This window comes from Hyperolius riggenbachi, chromosome 10 (genome assembly GCF_040937935.1).
Source record: "Hyperolius riggenbachi isolate aHypRig1 chromosome 10, aHypRig1.pri, whole genome shotgun sequence".
NCBI lineage: Eukaryota > Metazoa > Chordata > Amphibia > Anura > Hyperoliidae > Hyperolius > Hyperolius riggenbachi.
This window is the reverse complement of record NC_090655.1, coordinates 30,336,423-30,353,524: the sequence shown is the minus strand read 5'-3', so window position 1 is coordinate 30,353,524 and position 17,102 is coordinate 30,336,423. Positions and strand designations below refer to the sequence as shown.

The window sequence follows — 17,102 nt, the reverse complement described above, 5'->3', positions numbered from 1 at the left end:
TTCCACTAGCTGCTGTGGCATTACCTTAGCAGGGCATATTTCAGTGTAAGAACAAGTTAACCGATTTATGACTAAAGGCTCTCATCACGGTATTGACAGATTATCCATCCATACAAAACATGCTGTAAACAGTATAAAAACGTGCATACACATCAATACTCTCCTGCACTGTATACTAAACCCTTGCTTGACACATTTTGGCAAGTTACAGGAAAAAAAAAAAAGTTATAAAAATTAATCTGATCACTTTTTCACAGAAATCCTGGGGAAATTGAACGCCAGGGAGGTTAAGGACCAGAGCCTTTTTATTTTATTTTGCATAACCTGATCACTGTGATTGGCTCAAACTGATCAAGCAGACAGGAGCCAATGAAAGGGGTCCCTGCCCAATGCCCGAAACTCTGTGCTGTCTTTAGATTTTAGGGTTTAAAAGCGGTGCAATTTTTTTTTCTGCTTTTAGAACCTAAAATAAAGGAAAAAAATAAACAAAAATCACACGCCAGAAATATCCCCCAGTTCTGGCAGCCCTCCTAAAGAACTCACCTGTACAGGATCCAGACTAGCACAGCATTTATTCCTTTGGGGAAGAGGGGGTGCTCTATCTCTATGGTGAAATAGTCTGTCGTCATTGCGATCCCACCCGAGACATGGGGAGCCTTGGAGGACCCAAAGAAGACTGACTGACTGTCTGGATCCAGGAGAGGTGAGCTCTGAAAGCCGCACCGCTGCGCTCTCTACAGATCCTGTCTGGCAGTCACACTGACCCAGGCTCATGATCAGAGATACTAGCAGTTTTTATTTCACCCTGAGCCTGGGGTCAGAGATACCAGCAGGAAGGTTAAATTAGAAGCAAGTTTGGATTGGTATGCCATTTACTATTTTCCTAGCTTCTCATACAGAAACCCTCCAGGAAATAGGTACACTATTTCACTTAGATAGGTATAGATAGTGCCTCACTAGCTACACCACAGGCTACAAAACAGGAAATGTAAGACTTTTTTTTTTTTTTAACCTTTTAGGGACCGCCTCTATGAGATCCTACGCCACACTTGTGGCTGTTCTAGCCTGATGCGGCGTAGTATCTACGCCGGCCCGCAGTTTCCGCTCTCGACGCGATCGTGCGCACTCGGAGGGGGAGATTAAGCTGTCATATGTCAGCCGACATCTCCCCCGAGTGATCAGCAGCCATCGCGTATGGCTGCTGATCACATGATCACTACGATCGCCGTCGGATCGTAGTGATCAGTTTGACAGCTGTGGCGGCAGGGGGGAAAAGAAGAGGATCCACTCACCTCCCTGCCGTTCCAGCAACGATCGGCACCCCCCCCTCCGCTCTGGCCGGCATCTCCGATCCGTCTGACGTCAGCGCCGAGTCCCGGCTTGATGACGTCATCAAGCCGCGACCCGGAACTGATCGTCAGACAGAACGGAGATGCCGGCCGGAGAAGAGGGTTCCGTGCGGCTCATCGCTGGAGCCTGGAAGGTAAGTGAAGGCTGCTGGCAGAAGGGGGGGCCCAGGCCACCATGGGGGGACATCCAGGTAGCCACAGATGGGATCCGGCCGCCTGACCCCCCCAAACGCATGTACCCCCTTCCCACGCAAAATGCCTGGTCCTTAAGGGGGGGGGGGGGGGGTAGGTGGCCGGTCCCGAAAAGGTTAAGTGGGATAAAACTTAAAAAAGTGTTTACCTACTTTTTATTACCCATACAGTTTTATTTGCTTTTGTGCACAAGTTATATTGTCCATTTACAAGGTCCCAAAGTATTGTTTATTTGCTCTGAAAGCTGCAATTGTACTTTATTGCATAGCTGCTGTATTTATATATTAAAATCTATCGAATGATCACTTCTCAGCTGCACACATACTAGAAGTTGACAGCTCAGTCTCAGCACTTCGCTAACGTTTACTAAATGTATTTCACACAGGAATGTAAACAAAATATAATATCTCTTCTGAATGCAGCAGAAGCTGCCCACTGAAGCAAGAAGCACTCCACTAAAGTGCTGTGTTTGAATGCTGTTCTGCTACAATTATTTTTTTTCCTGGTAGTAGGGTTAAGGCTGTAAATCTTTTAGAGCAAAAAAAGAATGCAGAGTTTCATACCACTATAAAGTTCTCAAACAACAGGCTAGTGTAGGATTTGTACCACATACACATAATACTGTAATAGCGTACTCTCTACTCAACGAAAAGATCAATTTGATGGTTTAAGAGACTTTAATGAACAATCTAAAAATGACTGAGCGGCAAAGGATTCCTGGGGTCATCTCTCTCCTAAGGGCATAATATTCGACATCTGGATGGCTGCAATGGTTGGGACATTCAGTGCACTTTTTCAAAATATTCCTTTGATCCTTGAGGGCTGGGTTTGATCTGAAAGAGAGAGAGATTAAGGCAACGTGTTACTCTATATATAAAACAGGGTAGGTCATTCATCACACAGCACTCACCATACACGAGGCATGCATGGTATTCCTCATACAGCACTCACCATACACGAGGCATGCATGGTATTCCTCACACAGCACTCACCTTACACAAGGCAGCACATGGCATTCCTCACACATTACTCACCATACACAGGGCAGTGCATGGTATTCCTCACACAGCACTCGCCATACACAAGGCAGCACATGGCATTCCTCACACATTACTCACCATACACAGGGCAGTGCATGGTATTCCTCACACAGCACTCGCCATACACGAGGCATGCATGGTATTCCTCACACAGCACTCGCCATACACAAGGCATGCATTGTATTCCTCACAGCACCATACACAAGGCATGCATAGTATTCCTCACACAGCACTCACCATACACAAGGCATGCATGGCATTCCTCACACAGCATGCACCATACACAAGGCAGCGCATGGTATTCCTCACACAGCACCATACACAAGGCATGCATGGTATTCCTCACACAGCACTCACCATACACAAGACATGTATGGTATTCCTCACACAGCACTCACCACACAAGGCAGCGCATGGTATTCCTCACACAGCACTCACCATACACAAGACATGTATGGTATTCCTCACACAGCACTCACCATACACAAGACATGTATGGTATTCCTCACACAGCACTCACCACACAAGGCAGCGCATGGTATTCCTCACACAGCACTCACCATACACAGGGCAGCGCATGGTATTCCTCACACAGCACTCACCATACGCAAGGCATGCATGGTATTCCTCACACAGCACTCACCACACAAGGCAGCGCATGGTATTCCTCACAGCACTCACCATACACAGGGCAGTGCATGGTATTCCTCACACAGCACTCACCATACACAGGGCAGTGCATGGTATTCCTCACACAGCACTCGCCATACACGAGGCATGCATGGTATTCCTCACACAGCACTCACCATACACAGGGCAGTGCATGGTATTCCTCACACAGCACTCACCATACACAGGGCAGTGCATGGTATTCCTCACACAGCACTCGCCATACACGAGGCATGCATGGTATTCCTCACACAGCACTCGCCATACACGAGGCATGCATGGTATTCCTCACACAGCACTCACCATACACAAGACATGTATGGTATTCCTCACACAGCACTCACCACACAAGGCAGCGCATGGTATTCCTCACAGAGCACTCACCATACACAAGGCATGCATGGTATTCCTCACACAGCACTCACCATACACAAGGCATGCATGGTATTCCTCACACAGCACTCACCACACAAGGCAGCGCATGGTATTCCTCACAGCACTCACCATACACAGGGCAGTGCATGGTATTCCTCACACAGCACTCACCATACACAGGGCAGTGCATGGTATTCCTCACTCAGCACTCACCATACACAGGGCAGTGCATGGTATTCCTCACACAGCACTCACCATACACAGGGCAGTGCATGGTATTCCTCACACAGCACTCGCCATACACGAGGCATGCATGGTATTCCTCACACAGCACTCGCCATACACGAGGCATGCATGGTATTCCTCACACAGCACTCACCATACACAAGGCATGTATGGTATTCCTCACACAGCACTCACCACACAAGGCAGCGCATGGCATTCCTCACAGAGCACTCACCATACACAAGGCATGCATGGTATTCCTCACACAGCACTAACAATACACAAGGCATACATGGTATTCCTCACAGCTCTCACCATATACAAGGCAGCACATGGTATTCCTCACACAGCACTCACCATACACAAGGCATGCATGGTATTCCTCACACAGCTCCCACCATACACAAGGCAGCGCATGGTATTCCTCACACAGCTCTCACCATACACAAGGCAGCGCATGGTATTCCTCACACAGCACTCACCATACACAAGGCATGCATGGTATTCCTCTCACAGCTCTCACTATACACAAGGCATGCATGGTATTCCTCACACAGCTCTCACCATACACAAGGCATGCATGGTATTCCTCACACAGCTCTCGCCATACACAAGGCATGCATGGTATTCCTCACACAGCACTCACCATACACAAGGCATGCATGGTATTCCTCACACAGCACTCGCCATACACAAGGCATGCATGGTATTCCTCACACAGCTCTCACCATACACAAGGCATGCATGGTATTCCTCACACAGCTCTCACCATACACAAGGCATGCATGGTATTCCTCACACAGCACTCACCATACACAAGGCATGCATGGTATTCTTTATACAGCACTCACCATACACAAGGCATGCATGGTATTCCTCACACAGCTCTCACCATACACAAGGCATGCATGGTATTCCTCACACAGCTCTCACCATACACAAGGCTTGCATGGTATTCCTCACACAACCCTCACCATACACAAGGCATGCATGGTATTCCTCACACAGCACTCACCATACACAAGGCATGCATGGTATTCTTTATACAGCACTCACCATACACAAGGCATGCATGGTATTCTTTATACAGCTCTCACCATACACAAGGCAGCGCATGGTATTCCTTATAAAGCACTCACCATACACAAGGCATGCATGGTATTCCTCACACAGCTATCACCACACACAAGGCATGCATGGTATTCCTCTCACAGCACTCACCATACACAATACTTACTGTGGGGGAGTGTGGTGTCCAGTTAGCTGGGCACACTTCACCGTGTGTCTCCACATACTGGAAGGCTTTCACCAACCTAAGAGTCTCCTCTACACTTCTGCCGACTGGAAGATCGTTCACACTCATGTGTCGCACTATTCCATTGGGATCAATTATAAAGAGTCCCCTGGAAAAGCAAAACCAAAGTTGACAATTCTTGTAAAGGGCAAAAACCAGCTTTAGCTCTCCCTTCCCATCCAGCCTCCCAATGTGTCTCAATCTTTTCCCATTCCAAAACTTGATAACTTTTCATTACTGTAACCTTAGCCTAGCCCTAACCTGAAGTGAAGCCAAACACCAGCCCTGCCTAATTCTAGTAATTTAGTGATAACCATGGGCCGGAATGTTCTGATAATATAGTAGTAGAAGTATAGTATTTACTGTGGCTCCGAGCCCAGATGAATGTTTGTAGTTAATCAACACTAATCTCCCTCTACCCTATCCCCTAACCCAAAAGTTAGCCATACATCTAGCTCTATTGCGGGCCGATGAACAATCCCATTTTGATAATTTTATGAAATCACATGAAAATTGGCGCTGCAACACGCATGTCTGATTGACGGCTGAATTCAGGCCGAATGTATCAATCCAGGAAGCTTGTAAATATCGGTCCAACGTGGTCGATCAGGTGCAAGGGGGGCAACTGTGAGCAATACCGCAACAACATATACGAATATGACGGAACCGTCACCCCAAATGTAAATATCCTCACCTGGTGACTTCTGCATTGTAAATTTCACCTGTCCAGCTACAGCGGCAACTCCTGGTCTCCTCCGCAGGTGCTCGGTGTAGCTGAATAGGTGAGATTACAATGCATACACAGTGTGTGTGTGTGTGTGTGTGGGGGGGGGGGAGGGTATTTGGGGAGCAGCCAGGTGGGCAAAATCAGCAGCGTCACAAGGCTGATTCACAAGAGATTTGTGAATCAGATTCTCTTGTCGATCTGGCTATAAATTATATAGTTAAAAGTGGACCTAAACTCTGCACAGGACAGAAAGAAACCACAGAGCAATGCACCCTGTATGTATTTAGAGATTAGCCTAATTCCCCTCATCTGTGACTAATCGCAACTGCAATTTGATCTATCAGCTGTGTCAGCTGGCTGCCTCAGCAGAGCAGTTATTTGGTAAACAGGATGTTAATAGGTCTGCTTCCATAAAAGAAAGTAGGCACGCTGCAGATTTATTGCAGGATCTCTATCAGCAGGAAAGGTTTTTCTTTAGAAGGTCATTATGGTGTTGCTTACCTTTTAGAGCAGAGAGGAAGTTCTGAGTTCAGGTCCACTTTTACCCTCCTATAAATAAGCCTAACATTAACCTTTAACCCTATCCCCTCACCTCTCTAGCTGAACACTGCTGCTGTGAACAGTACTTGGCTATACCTATGGCCAATAACATAGCATGGCTATATCTGCACTGCAGCTGAATGCACACCACACACCAACGTGTCCGACAGCCAGAGCTCAGCCATGATATAGCTGCACTCAGGCGCCCGCTTTAATCACTTGGTGCACCAGTCACAAATTTACTTTCTGCTCTATGGTGGTGCCTAATTTAATGAATGGGTTGTGTGCCCAAGTTAATGGACTCAAAAATGAACAGCCCCCCCATGCATACCCAAACCCTCATTGCTTTCCGCCTTCAGTGCTTGATATACCACCTCCGAATTGTGCCCCAACTTCAAGTGTGGAAACTCCAGTTATGGGTGAACACAAATGCAAAGGGAGGAAAAGAGGCGCCCAGGGATATGAAATTGAGTAAAAAACAAACTAAGGCTGCTTTCACAGTGCGACGTTACAGCCGCACGTTACAGCAGCCCCTAACGCAGAACAACTGACAGTAATGATAAATCAATGGGCTGTTCACAGTGCCCACGTTGCATTGGAGTATAATGCTGCACGTTCAATAAAAGTGCAGCATGCTGTGCGTTCTACTCGTATTTCTCTGCGTTAGAATGTTTCCACATGCTCAGTAATTTTTTTTTAAATTTTTTTTTTAATGTGCCGCATGCGCGGTTTTTGTTCGATCAGTATGCGTCAAAAAGTGCGCATCAAGTACGCATTAAGAGACGCATAACGCAGTTAAATGTAACGTCCAATTTCAAAGCTAACATGCGTTGAGTTAGGGGCACGTTATGCGACCTTAACGTCGCATCAAACGCAACGTCAGTGTGAAAGAGCCCTAAACAAAGAAGAGAGAGAGAGAGAGAAAAAAAAAAAAAAGTGTGAGGGGTCTTACCAAAATGATAAATTCATATAATAAAAAAAGCATAATAAAATTAATTATATGAATTTGTCATCACTGAGGTAAACCACCTCACCCTTCTTTCTCATTTTAATTTGTTTTAGGCTACTTGCACTCTAAGACGTTGCGTTAGGTGCTACGTTATGGTCGCATATCGTGCACCTAACGCAAGGCCTGGTGCTCTTCGATGTGAACGTCAGTGAGCCACGTTGTGCAGCTCACTCTGGCGTCCGTGATGCGCACTCTTCGACGCATGCGGCATCACGTGGTCCCGCCGGCCAATCACCGCACAGAACGGCCGCACCAGGAAGTAAACACTGCACGTCACAACGTGCATTGAATATTAATTAGCCATGTGCCTGGCCGCTCTCCGCTCCTCCCCAACATGACTGAGCATGTGCAGACAGTCTAACGCATCTTAAGCCGCTGTAACGCCGTAGCATGCTGCACTTTCGGAAGAACGTGCAGCGTTACAAGTAACGCAACGTGGGCTGTGTGAACAGCCCACTTGTGTTACATTGCTGTGCATTGGGGGAGCGTTACAGGCTGCACTAACATGCGGCTGTAACGTCCCTGTGTGTAAGCAGCCTTAAACTCAATTTTATCATATCCCTGGGCGCCTCTTTTCCTCCCCATGTGCTTATTCACCCTCCCTCAGGCCTCGTTCCCATTGCGTTCCGCTCACGTGTCCCTCCGCATTGGGTTTTTTTTTGAGGCGGGGTTTTTTTCCCCTCTCCCGGCGCTTGGGTGGGCGATGCGGTTTTGTTAAAACCGTTTTTCTAAGCGCTTTTCCTGAGCATTTTTTAAATTCACTCCTTGAGGCAAAGTGAACTTTGTCATAGACAATCATTGCACAAGCACTTTCAGAGTGATTTTGAAAATCGCCAGCGCTAAACGTCCCTCGTGGGAACGAGCCTGCCTTCAGAGCGTGTTCCGTGGCCTTCTGGGGTTTCTGCCACTATCAGGACTATTGGTTGTTTTTCACAAAGGGCGCGACCACGTCCACTATCCCTGGGCACCCGAGTGGAGTCCGGCACATCTTCACCTGCTTCTAGTGGTTGGTTGCCCCATTTGCGACCTTCCTTTGCGAGTACCACTTTGCCTTCTCTGATACTATCTCCTTTCATGTGACATTAACACTATTTGTTATCTCTGTTTTTTTCCTTTTCAGGGTGTCCATTCACCCTTCCCATCTACATATACAAAATGTATAGATCAAAAATAGAAGCTGGAATGTATTGGAGTCTCTTGCCCACCTGAGTGCGATTCCGGGGGTCTCCAACAGGACTCCATAGTCTCTAGAGATTTGCTTTGTTAGGTCAGATAACAGCGGGATGTTCATGTGTCCCAATCCACCATTCTACAAAGCAGAGCACAGGATGTTATGCCAACACTGAAGAGCACAATATGATACAGTCAGTCAACAACAAGATATTGAGGTCAGGGTCAAGCTGAAATGCCTCACAGCCGCAGGCAACCCATCCAGGGCTGAGCTATGGGTTAAACTAAACATGGTGGTAGATTGTTACCATTCACAGTAAAACCCCCAGTATCTGGTACCAATGGGGATTGGCTGTTGCTGAATAAGGCCCAGTGCACACTGAGCGGATCCACCGCCCGCATCCGCCTGACAATCCGCATTGCTAATGTATATGAATGGGCTGGTGCACACCGGCGGTTTGAGGTTTTTTGCAAACCGCAAACGTGCATCCTGCTGCACGTTTGCTAAAAACCGCAAACCGCCGGTGTGCACCAGCCCATTCATATACATTAGCCATGCGGATTGTCAGGCGGATGCGGGCGGTGGATCCGCTCCAAATTCGCTCGGTGTGTACGGGGCCAAATTTCGCAACCCGCACCCAAAACCGCTAGCGTTTTGTGGATCTGCTAGCGGTTTTGGTGTGCACTGGGCCTAAGTGTAGTTTCTGGTTGCTTTAGAGTTAGTTAACAATAAGACTAGCTAGAGAACAGCACTATATCCCACACTGCATACTTACCATAAACTCTGTATTAATGTTGAAATATGGTAATTAAAAACCAATTAAGACAAAGAACAGACTTAATGTAACAGAGGTTTATTACTGTATAAAGAAGTGTAAATGTACTTTTATGCATCCTGCAAGGACAGATTTTTTTCCTGGTTGCTTCAGACTGACTCTTTTCACCATGGAAGTTATATATGGGAATTGCTTTCCTTTGATGTGCTTTGCTGGGATCCAACACTGCTTTGCATGGAACTGTCTGTGAATACACCGTCTTGCCAGCTTATCTTGCTATGTTCATTATACTCATTTACATTGCATCAACAAGAATGCTGATCTGCTGACTGTTATCTCAGGCTATACCACTTTGCATGGAACTACTTGTGAACATACTGCCCTGCTAGCCCAGTGGTTCTCAAACTTTTCCGGGTCAAGGCACCCTTGATGACTCAGAAAATTTTTCGAGGCACCCCTTGACAAAAACTGTTACCAAAATGCAAGCTCATCATTTTATGCAGCAAAAATGGCCCAAGAATATGCATTACAAACACCATATTGGACATCTCCCTTTTAGTTACATGGCATCCTAGTTAGGCATCTAACTAGCAACCCTTTAGATAGGCATTATCCTGGATTCATTTCTAGTGCCCCTTTTTAGTTATACAGTTTCCCTTCTAGGTCGTTGGTGCTCTTCTCATCATGGTAGACAAAGTACCTATGTAGGTAGGCAGTAGCCCCCGATAGATGGGCTGCATGCCCTTTTAGGTAGGTAATGACAACTATTTAATTCCCGACTTGCTTTAGTCAGGCAGCTTAGCAGAGTGAGTGTGCTTGGGGAGCAAAATGAGGGTGCTGCTGAATGACAGTGCTGGGAGGGACAGGGTAAGCGTGCTGGGGAGAAGAGTGGGAGTGCTGGGGAGAAGAGTGGGAGTGCTGGGGAGCTGGGTGAGTGTGCTGGAGAGAAGAATGAGAGTGCTAATCGGGGAGAGAAAGATACAGCAGTCACTGATTGTGCACATGCTGAGGAGGCAGGAAGACAGTGTGAGAATTCACATACAGGATTGTACCTTGCTCTCCGTGGTGTGCAGAGAAGATCTGCATGATGCAGTTAGTTGTCATTACCTCCTGTGGTTTACAAACTAGCTGTACTCTGTGAGGAGGCGGGGCTAACTCTATCTCTATCCTGTCTCCTATTGATCCTCTCCAGTCCCCCTTGCCTCCCACTGTGCTGTCACTGTATTGGGGGCGGGGAGAGATTTGCTCACGAAGAGCACTGGCACAGCCAGTCCAGCATCTAGCTGTACTGAGCAGAACAGGAATGAGTCCTGCGTGATTAGGGACACGTGACTCGAGGGCAGCCGCGGCATCCCTGGGAACTGCTCACGGCGCACCAGGGTGCCGCGGCACCCAGTTTGAGAACCTCTGTGCTAGCCTATTCCGCTGTGTCCATCACGCCTGATTGTAATACAATAACAAGGAGGACACTGATCTGCTGACTGTATCCTCCAGATTTTTCTCAAGCATTTGCTTTGCTTGCTGGTGTTCTGCAATTGAACTTTTGTCTTCGTCACTGGATCATCTGAACTTTAATAGATAGTGCCCTTTTGAGTAGTATTATCACTGTCCATGCAGGCTGAGAATCATTATTGGCAGAGATTGTAGAGGGTTCAGGGGTTGGGGATGCGGGGTGGGTACATTTTATTGGCCATTTTTTAAGAGCGTTAGTTATAATTGGATTAATAAAGTATTTTTTGGGATATAAGAAATAATTATTCTGTGTGATTTGTGGTCAATCAGGTCATACCTAATCTTAATATCACATCACTGTTTTTGGATCTTTTCACCATAAATTGTACACTGTTGATTGCTGTGAAGCTACTTCTGTTTAGTTCACGTTGACTCCTGGGATTCGGTGTACTTTAAACACATACATACTGCCTTTTAGTATACACCAGGCTATGGATTCACTGTATTATTCTACAAAACCTGTGTAGTCCCACAGCCTGCAGAGACCATACCCACTCAGCTTTCTAGTGACACAGAGTAAGGCTGTGTTTCCACTTGAAGCCAGATCACGTGTGGCCATTGGGAGTAGACAGTTTAGTGTCCACTCCCATGGTCTGCTGTGGAGCCTGAGGCAGGTGTGTTACCTTCATAGGTTCAGGGCCGGTTCTAGTAACAGTGGGGCCCCAGGGCAAAATGAACCCAGGGGCCCCCCTGACAGAAACCACCCTTCCTCAACAATAAAGAAGCATAAGGGGTGCTTTGTTGCAGCCATATTTCCCTACAGGGCCCCTGAGCCAGCTGCGCCCCCTCCCCGTGTGCTTTCTGTTGGTGGGCAGAAAATGGGGGGGGGGGGGGGGGGGAAATCACTTGTGTGCCGCATTTTATGGCTCTGCAGCAAGCTTTTAAAAGCTGCAAAGCCCAAAATTGTAAAAAATAGCCTGGTCACTAGGGTGGTGCAAGCCTATGTTCCTGAAGTGGTTAAAGTGAACCAGAGGTGAGAGTTATATGGAGGCTGCCATATTTCCTTTTAAGCAATACCGGTTGCCTGGCTGTCCTGCTGATCCTCTGCCTCTAATGCTTTTAGCCACAGACCCTGGACAAGCATGCAGCAGATCAGGTGCATCTGACATTGTCAAATCTGACAAGATTAGCTGCATGGTTATGGTTGTTTCTGGTGCGATTCAGACACTATGGCAGCCTCCATGTCAATCTCTCCTCGGGTTCACTTTAAACCCACTTTTCTAGAGAAAATTTTGGAGAAAGGGGTTATAAATGACTTCATTCAACCTTTAAAAGGGGATAGGTCCACACCTGTTCAAGTGTACTGTGGATACCACATTCACCTTCATTTTGAACTAGTGTAAAGACCAGCCCGTTAAAAAGCAGCCGCTAAGCCCCCCTTCCCCTGCAGCACGTGCACACATGCCTGCCCCCCTGCGTCTGTCCTCCTGTGCTTGCCGAAGTCCGTCCGTGTGCCACGCTTGCACGCTAGGCACAACACAGGTACGCAGGATAGGGCAATTATTATATAGGATATCCGTTTACGTTGGCTCACTCCATTTACAATATTAGGGGTATGGGACTTCACATTCAATGTGGGAGGGCTATGTGGCTTCACACCTACCTTTCTGGAAGTATTGGTCCAGGCCAAGTGGCAGAAATGGGAGTCCACAGAGACGGCCACCACTTCACAGTTGACATCATGGAACTCATTGGCTTTGTCACTAAATGCCACAATCTCGGTGGGACAGACAAAGGTGCTGCAGCAGGAAACAGGATATAGAGATTAGAGCTCCATATTGTGTAAAGTGACATCCTGTAGAAATTGCAACGAGTACCTGTACTTTACTTGTCAGCCACACTCAGCACAAAGAAAACATGCAGACATCAGTAGGACTACGGTAATAAGCGTAACCACATGTAAAGGACAAGATCCCTGATAACAGCATAAAAGTGCTTCTGTTCCACAATGTATGGTGCATCCACCCTTATCTGTAACAGCGGCCCTAGGCACACCCAGAATGGGTCAGATAACTTGATGAGCCTCCTTGCAGCGACTACACTTTCCAGAACTGACACAATCAACCCTTGAAGTCCACACCTACTACACAAAGACGTGAGAACGTGCTGCATGAATTTCTTATAGAGCAGACATATGGTACCGCTCTTTGCTTATACAGAACAATTCACAGCACTCATTGTCCCTCACAAGTTTGGGAACTATAGCTTAGCAGCGTGTGCTGGTTTGTTGAGAGGGGAGTAGGGACGATGTGGTGAACAAGTGACATCCTGTAGTGCAGAGGGGAAGGAAATTATTGTCTGAGCGCCACTATATGGCGCACCCAAATTCCCCTGCACTGTCTCATGCTAACTGACGTTGTGGGGCATCTGCGCACACATGCTAGATTTTTAGGCAAGTTTTAGCCAGCCTGTGTAAGGGCTTTAGGGCCGATTTGGCCATGAATTCTGCCAGTATGCTTTTAGGTTATGGAACATAAGGAATACCAGAGCACCAAGCAAACAGGAGGAAAACATACAAACCCCCTGCAGATGGTGTCTTAAAGAGACTCAGAGACGAACATAAGTACAGCTCTTAACCCTCCTGGCGGTTTGCTAAAAATCCGCCAGGGGGCAGCATATCAGTTTTGTTTTTTCTTCTAATTTTTCCTTTCCATGTAGCACGGGATCTCCTGGAGGGCTTCCCCCGTCTGAGGGGGGGGGGGGGGGGGGGGCTGCGATTGGCCAGGCAGCGCACGGGGTCTGGGGGGGGGGGGGGCCGCGGCACGACGAATAGCGGCGGATCGGCGGCGATCGCATTGCACACGCAGCTAGCAAAGTGCTAGCTGCGTGTAGCAAAAAAATAAATAAATAATGCAAATCGGCCCAGCGGGGCCTGAGCGGTGCCTTCCGGCGGCATAGCCCGTGCTCAGCACGGGCTTACCGCCAGGGAGGTTAAGCCGGGCTTCCTCCCGCCCCATAAACATGTCTAAGTCCCACGCGGTCCTCCCGCGGTCTGCCGTTCAGCCGCAGTGATCTCCATTATCAGTCTCAGTGATGTCAGTCCGGGTCTACTGCGCATGTGTGGGAGGTCCGCGCATGCGCAGTAGACCCTGACTGGCATTGACTGAGGCTGGTAACAGATCACCGCAGCTGAAAGGCAGACCGCGGAAAGACGGCTTTGGACTTTGATATGTTTATGGGGCAGGAGGAAGCCCCGGGTAAACATCAGAGCTGCACTTACATTCGTCTGAGTCGCTTTAAAGCAGGATTGTCAGCCATAAAATCATATTCCATTTACCCAATGCTTTAGGTTTATTATGCAGTCTACAACGTGACCCTGCACTATAAGCATTCCAATATAATCACACGTTTCTGCTGTAATAAATCTTATCTCAGTCAGCCTGGCTCTATTTGGTACATTGCCAAGGAGAGGGAAGCTTGTTATATCCCCTCCCACATTCTTGTTCCCCAATGATTGGCTGAGGGCAGTTTAGTGTGACAGGAGGGGGAGAAGGTAAATACACCCCACCCCTCTGCAGAAGCTGCTGAAATACAATCTATGCTGTGCTCACGTGTTTACAAAGCAAACTAGATATGACTGTGCAGTTTCTAGGAGAAGAGTAAGGGCTCTTTTCCACTATGAAATGCAATCGCGTTTCAATTTCCACCATGTGATTGCAATTTCAATTGAGCTACTATACTCAGTATACTAAAGCTCAATCGCATCCAAAACACGGCAGGACGATGATCGCGTTTTGACCAAAATCGCATCGCAATCGGATCGCACTAATGGAAATTGCTGCTGCAGTTTCCATTAGTTTAATGTACCTTGCGATCAGAATCAAATCGCAAATCGCAGGGTAGTGGAAAAAGGCCCTAAGGGAGGAAATTACTTCAGTCAGAGGTAGTAAAGATGGAAAATGCCTACAACAATTTGCTGTTACTATATAAAATTCACTGAAATCAACACGTAGACAGTACAATACATATCTTATGTAAGTAGAACAAGTATTTTTCTATACATACATACATACATACCATACATACATACATGGCTGTCCCTGCGTCTTAAAGGTGCCCATGCACGGTGATACATTCCCCGGCAGACGCACTTTGATAGAATCCGCCAGAGATTGTTGCCCCAACATATTGCCGATCATAATTTGGTCAAAAGCGACCAACATTACCCATCAGACAAGAGTTTATTTCTAACTGGCTGATAAGGAGGCGGGGTGGTTGGAAGAGGGAGGTAAAGCTGCTCCCTGGGGGGAGTATTAGCGCTCTCGCTCCCCCAGCCGGCACACTCCTCTGTGCTTCTGTCATCTCCGTGCCCATACTGACCCGACGTTGTGTATGTAGGCAAGTTCATCTGCGGGTCACAGGGTACAGGCACCGAGATATGACAGCAGCACAGAGGAAGAAGTGCACTGGCTAGATAGGTAAGGACCTATTTCCACTACAAGCAGATTGGATGCAGAAAAAGTGACTCCAATGAATGCCTATTGGAAAATCTGCATCAGAAAAATCGCATTTAGTGGAAACACAATGAATAGGCATTCATCGGAGTTGGTTTTTCTGCATCCAATCTCCATGTAGTGGAAACAGACCCCAAGTGGTGTGAGAGTGCTTTGCTGCGCTGATTCTCAACGTGGGGCCATCTGGCTTCTATGGATCATGCCTTATAGAATCAGAGCTCTTTATTTTGCGTGCATTTTGAAAAAGATTTTCACTTGTTTGGCGACACTCACAAGTCTAAAGGGTAGAAGAAGAGCACGAGGTACTTCCCCTTGAAGTCATCCAGGCTTAGATCTTTGAATTCTCCATTGACAACGGCTGTCCCTTTAAACTGTGGTGCATGCTGGGTAACGGAGGGGAAGAGCCGCGAGGAGCCTGTAACAGAGAAGAACAAGATGGCATGTGTGTACAAAGCTGATATTCAGGACAGACAATGTTTCCATTTTATTTACTGTACATAGGTGCCAAGTCATTATGCTGATCCTTTCAGAGCACAAAGAAGCATTGACGTCCGAAGATGAAACTTGTGTCTGAAAAATACAGACAACTCCTCCCAAAACAGATATATATGTGAGGATGAAAGCAGGGCTGTGGAGTCAGTGCAAAAATCATCTGACTCCAACTAAGTTCATGAAACTACCAACTCCAGGCACACAAAAATAGCTCCTCAAATCCAACTCCACAGCCCCGGAAGAAAGACATCTATTAGGCCTCTTTTCCACGAGCAGTGAATTCACCGCATTCACCAGCCGGACACTTGCTAGCGCTCGGCACAAGCAGTGGACAGGCAAACCCCCCCATTTAGTTACATCTGAGTACGCGGTTGGCATGCTCAGAAGCAACAGGACATGGATTCTGGCGAACAGTTAACCTAAGCCATGTGACATGGACAAAGCTACCAAACGCTGCTATTGGTACAGCGCTTGAGGCTGGCAGAACTGCTCAATAAACTAGTAGTTCTGCTGTCCATGGAAAAAGAGGCCTCAGTCACCAAGATCTGCGGAGAGAGAGGACTAAAGCCTTGTACACAAGCCAGATGGTTCTTGGCCAAAGTGGCCAGTCGGGGCAACCTCTGACAAGGATCTAGCACGCAGGTGTCGAACTCCAGTCCTCAAGGGCCACATCCATGCCAGTGCGTAAGATGGACTGAGAAATGGAGAAGTTTCTTCTACTTGATGAACCGCACCTTTCCTGATTCCGTCCCAGCAATTACTTTGAGTTGAGCCGAAAATGTGTGAGAACTCTGGCCGTTCCGGACTGGAATTCACCTTTACTGAATTAGCATGTTCCTCTCAATACCTCATCAAACAATCAGCCAGGCAGATCATCTTAGACCAGGGGTGTCAAACTCAAATTAAAAAGTAGGTCGAAGTTGTACACTGGGACCCAGTCGCGGGCCAACCTCAATGTCTAACGGCAACCTTCCTCCCTCATAAAGTTCCCAGTTGTCTTAGACCCAAACCCCCCCCCCCTCCCCCCTCAAACCCCTATGCAGTTCCCTCACGTTTAGTGCCTCTCCTTCATTCCTCTGGTGTCTGGCGGTCCTCCCACCCCTATACAGTTCCCTGGTGTCTGGCAGTCCTCCCACCCCTATACAGTTCCCTGGTGTCTAGTGCTTCCCCCCTACCTCTGCCATATGGCTTCCCAGGTGATTTAGGGCTTCACCTCCAATATAGCTTCCCTGGTGGTCTAGAGTGGGCCAAACATAATGCAAAGTGGGGAAACTACTT

At 47.5% G+C, this 17,102-nt stretch overlaps 1 protein-coding gene across 1 annotated transcript in view; it reads right to left on the bottom strand.

Annotated features, from left to right (window-relative positions):
* Positions 1-2,199: 2,199 nt before the first annotated feature.
* PRDX3 (peroxiredoxin 3) overlaps positions 2,200-17,102 on the bottom strand; it is a 32,354-nt gene continuing 17,451 nt past the window's right edge. Inside the window, exons 3-7 of the mRNA XM_068258029.1 lie at positions 15,606-15,747; positions 12,482-12,617; positions 8,626-8,729; positions 5,088-5,253; positions 2,200-2,374 (exon numbers count right to left, since the gene is read on the bottom strand). Coding sequence (XP_068114130.1) covers positions 2,324-2,374; positions 5,088-5,253; positions 8,626-8,729; positions 12,482-12,617; positions 15,606-15,747 — 599 coding nt within the window. The 3' untranslated portion in view covers positions 2,200-2,323. The remainder of the gene's footprint in view (positions 2,375-5,087; positions 5,254-8,625; positions 8,730-12,481; positions 12,618-15,605; positions 15,748-17,102) is intronic.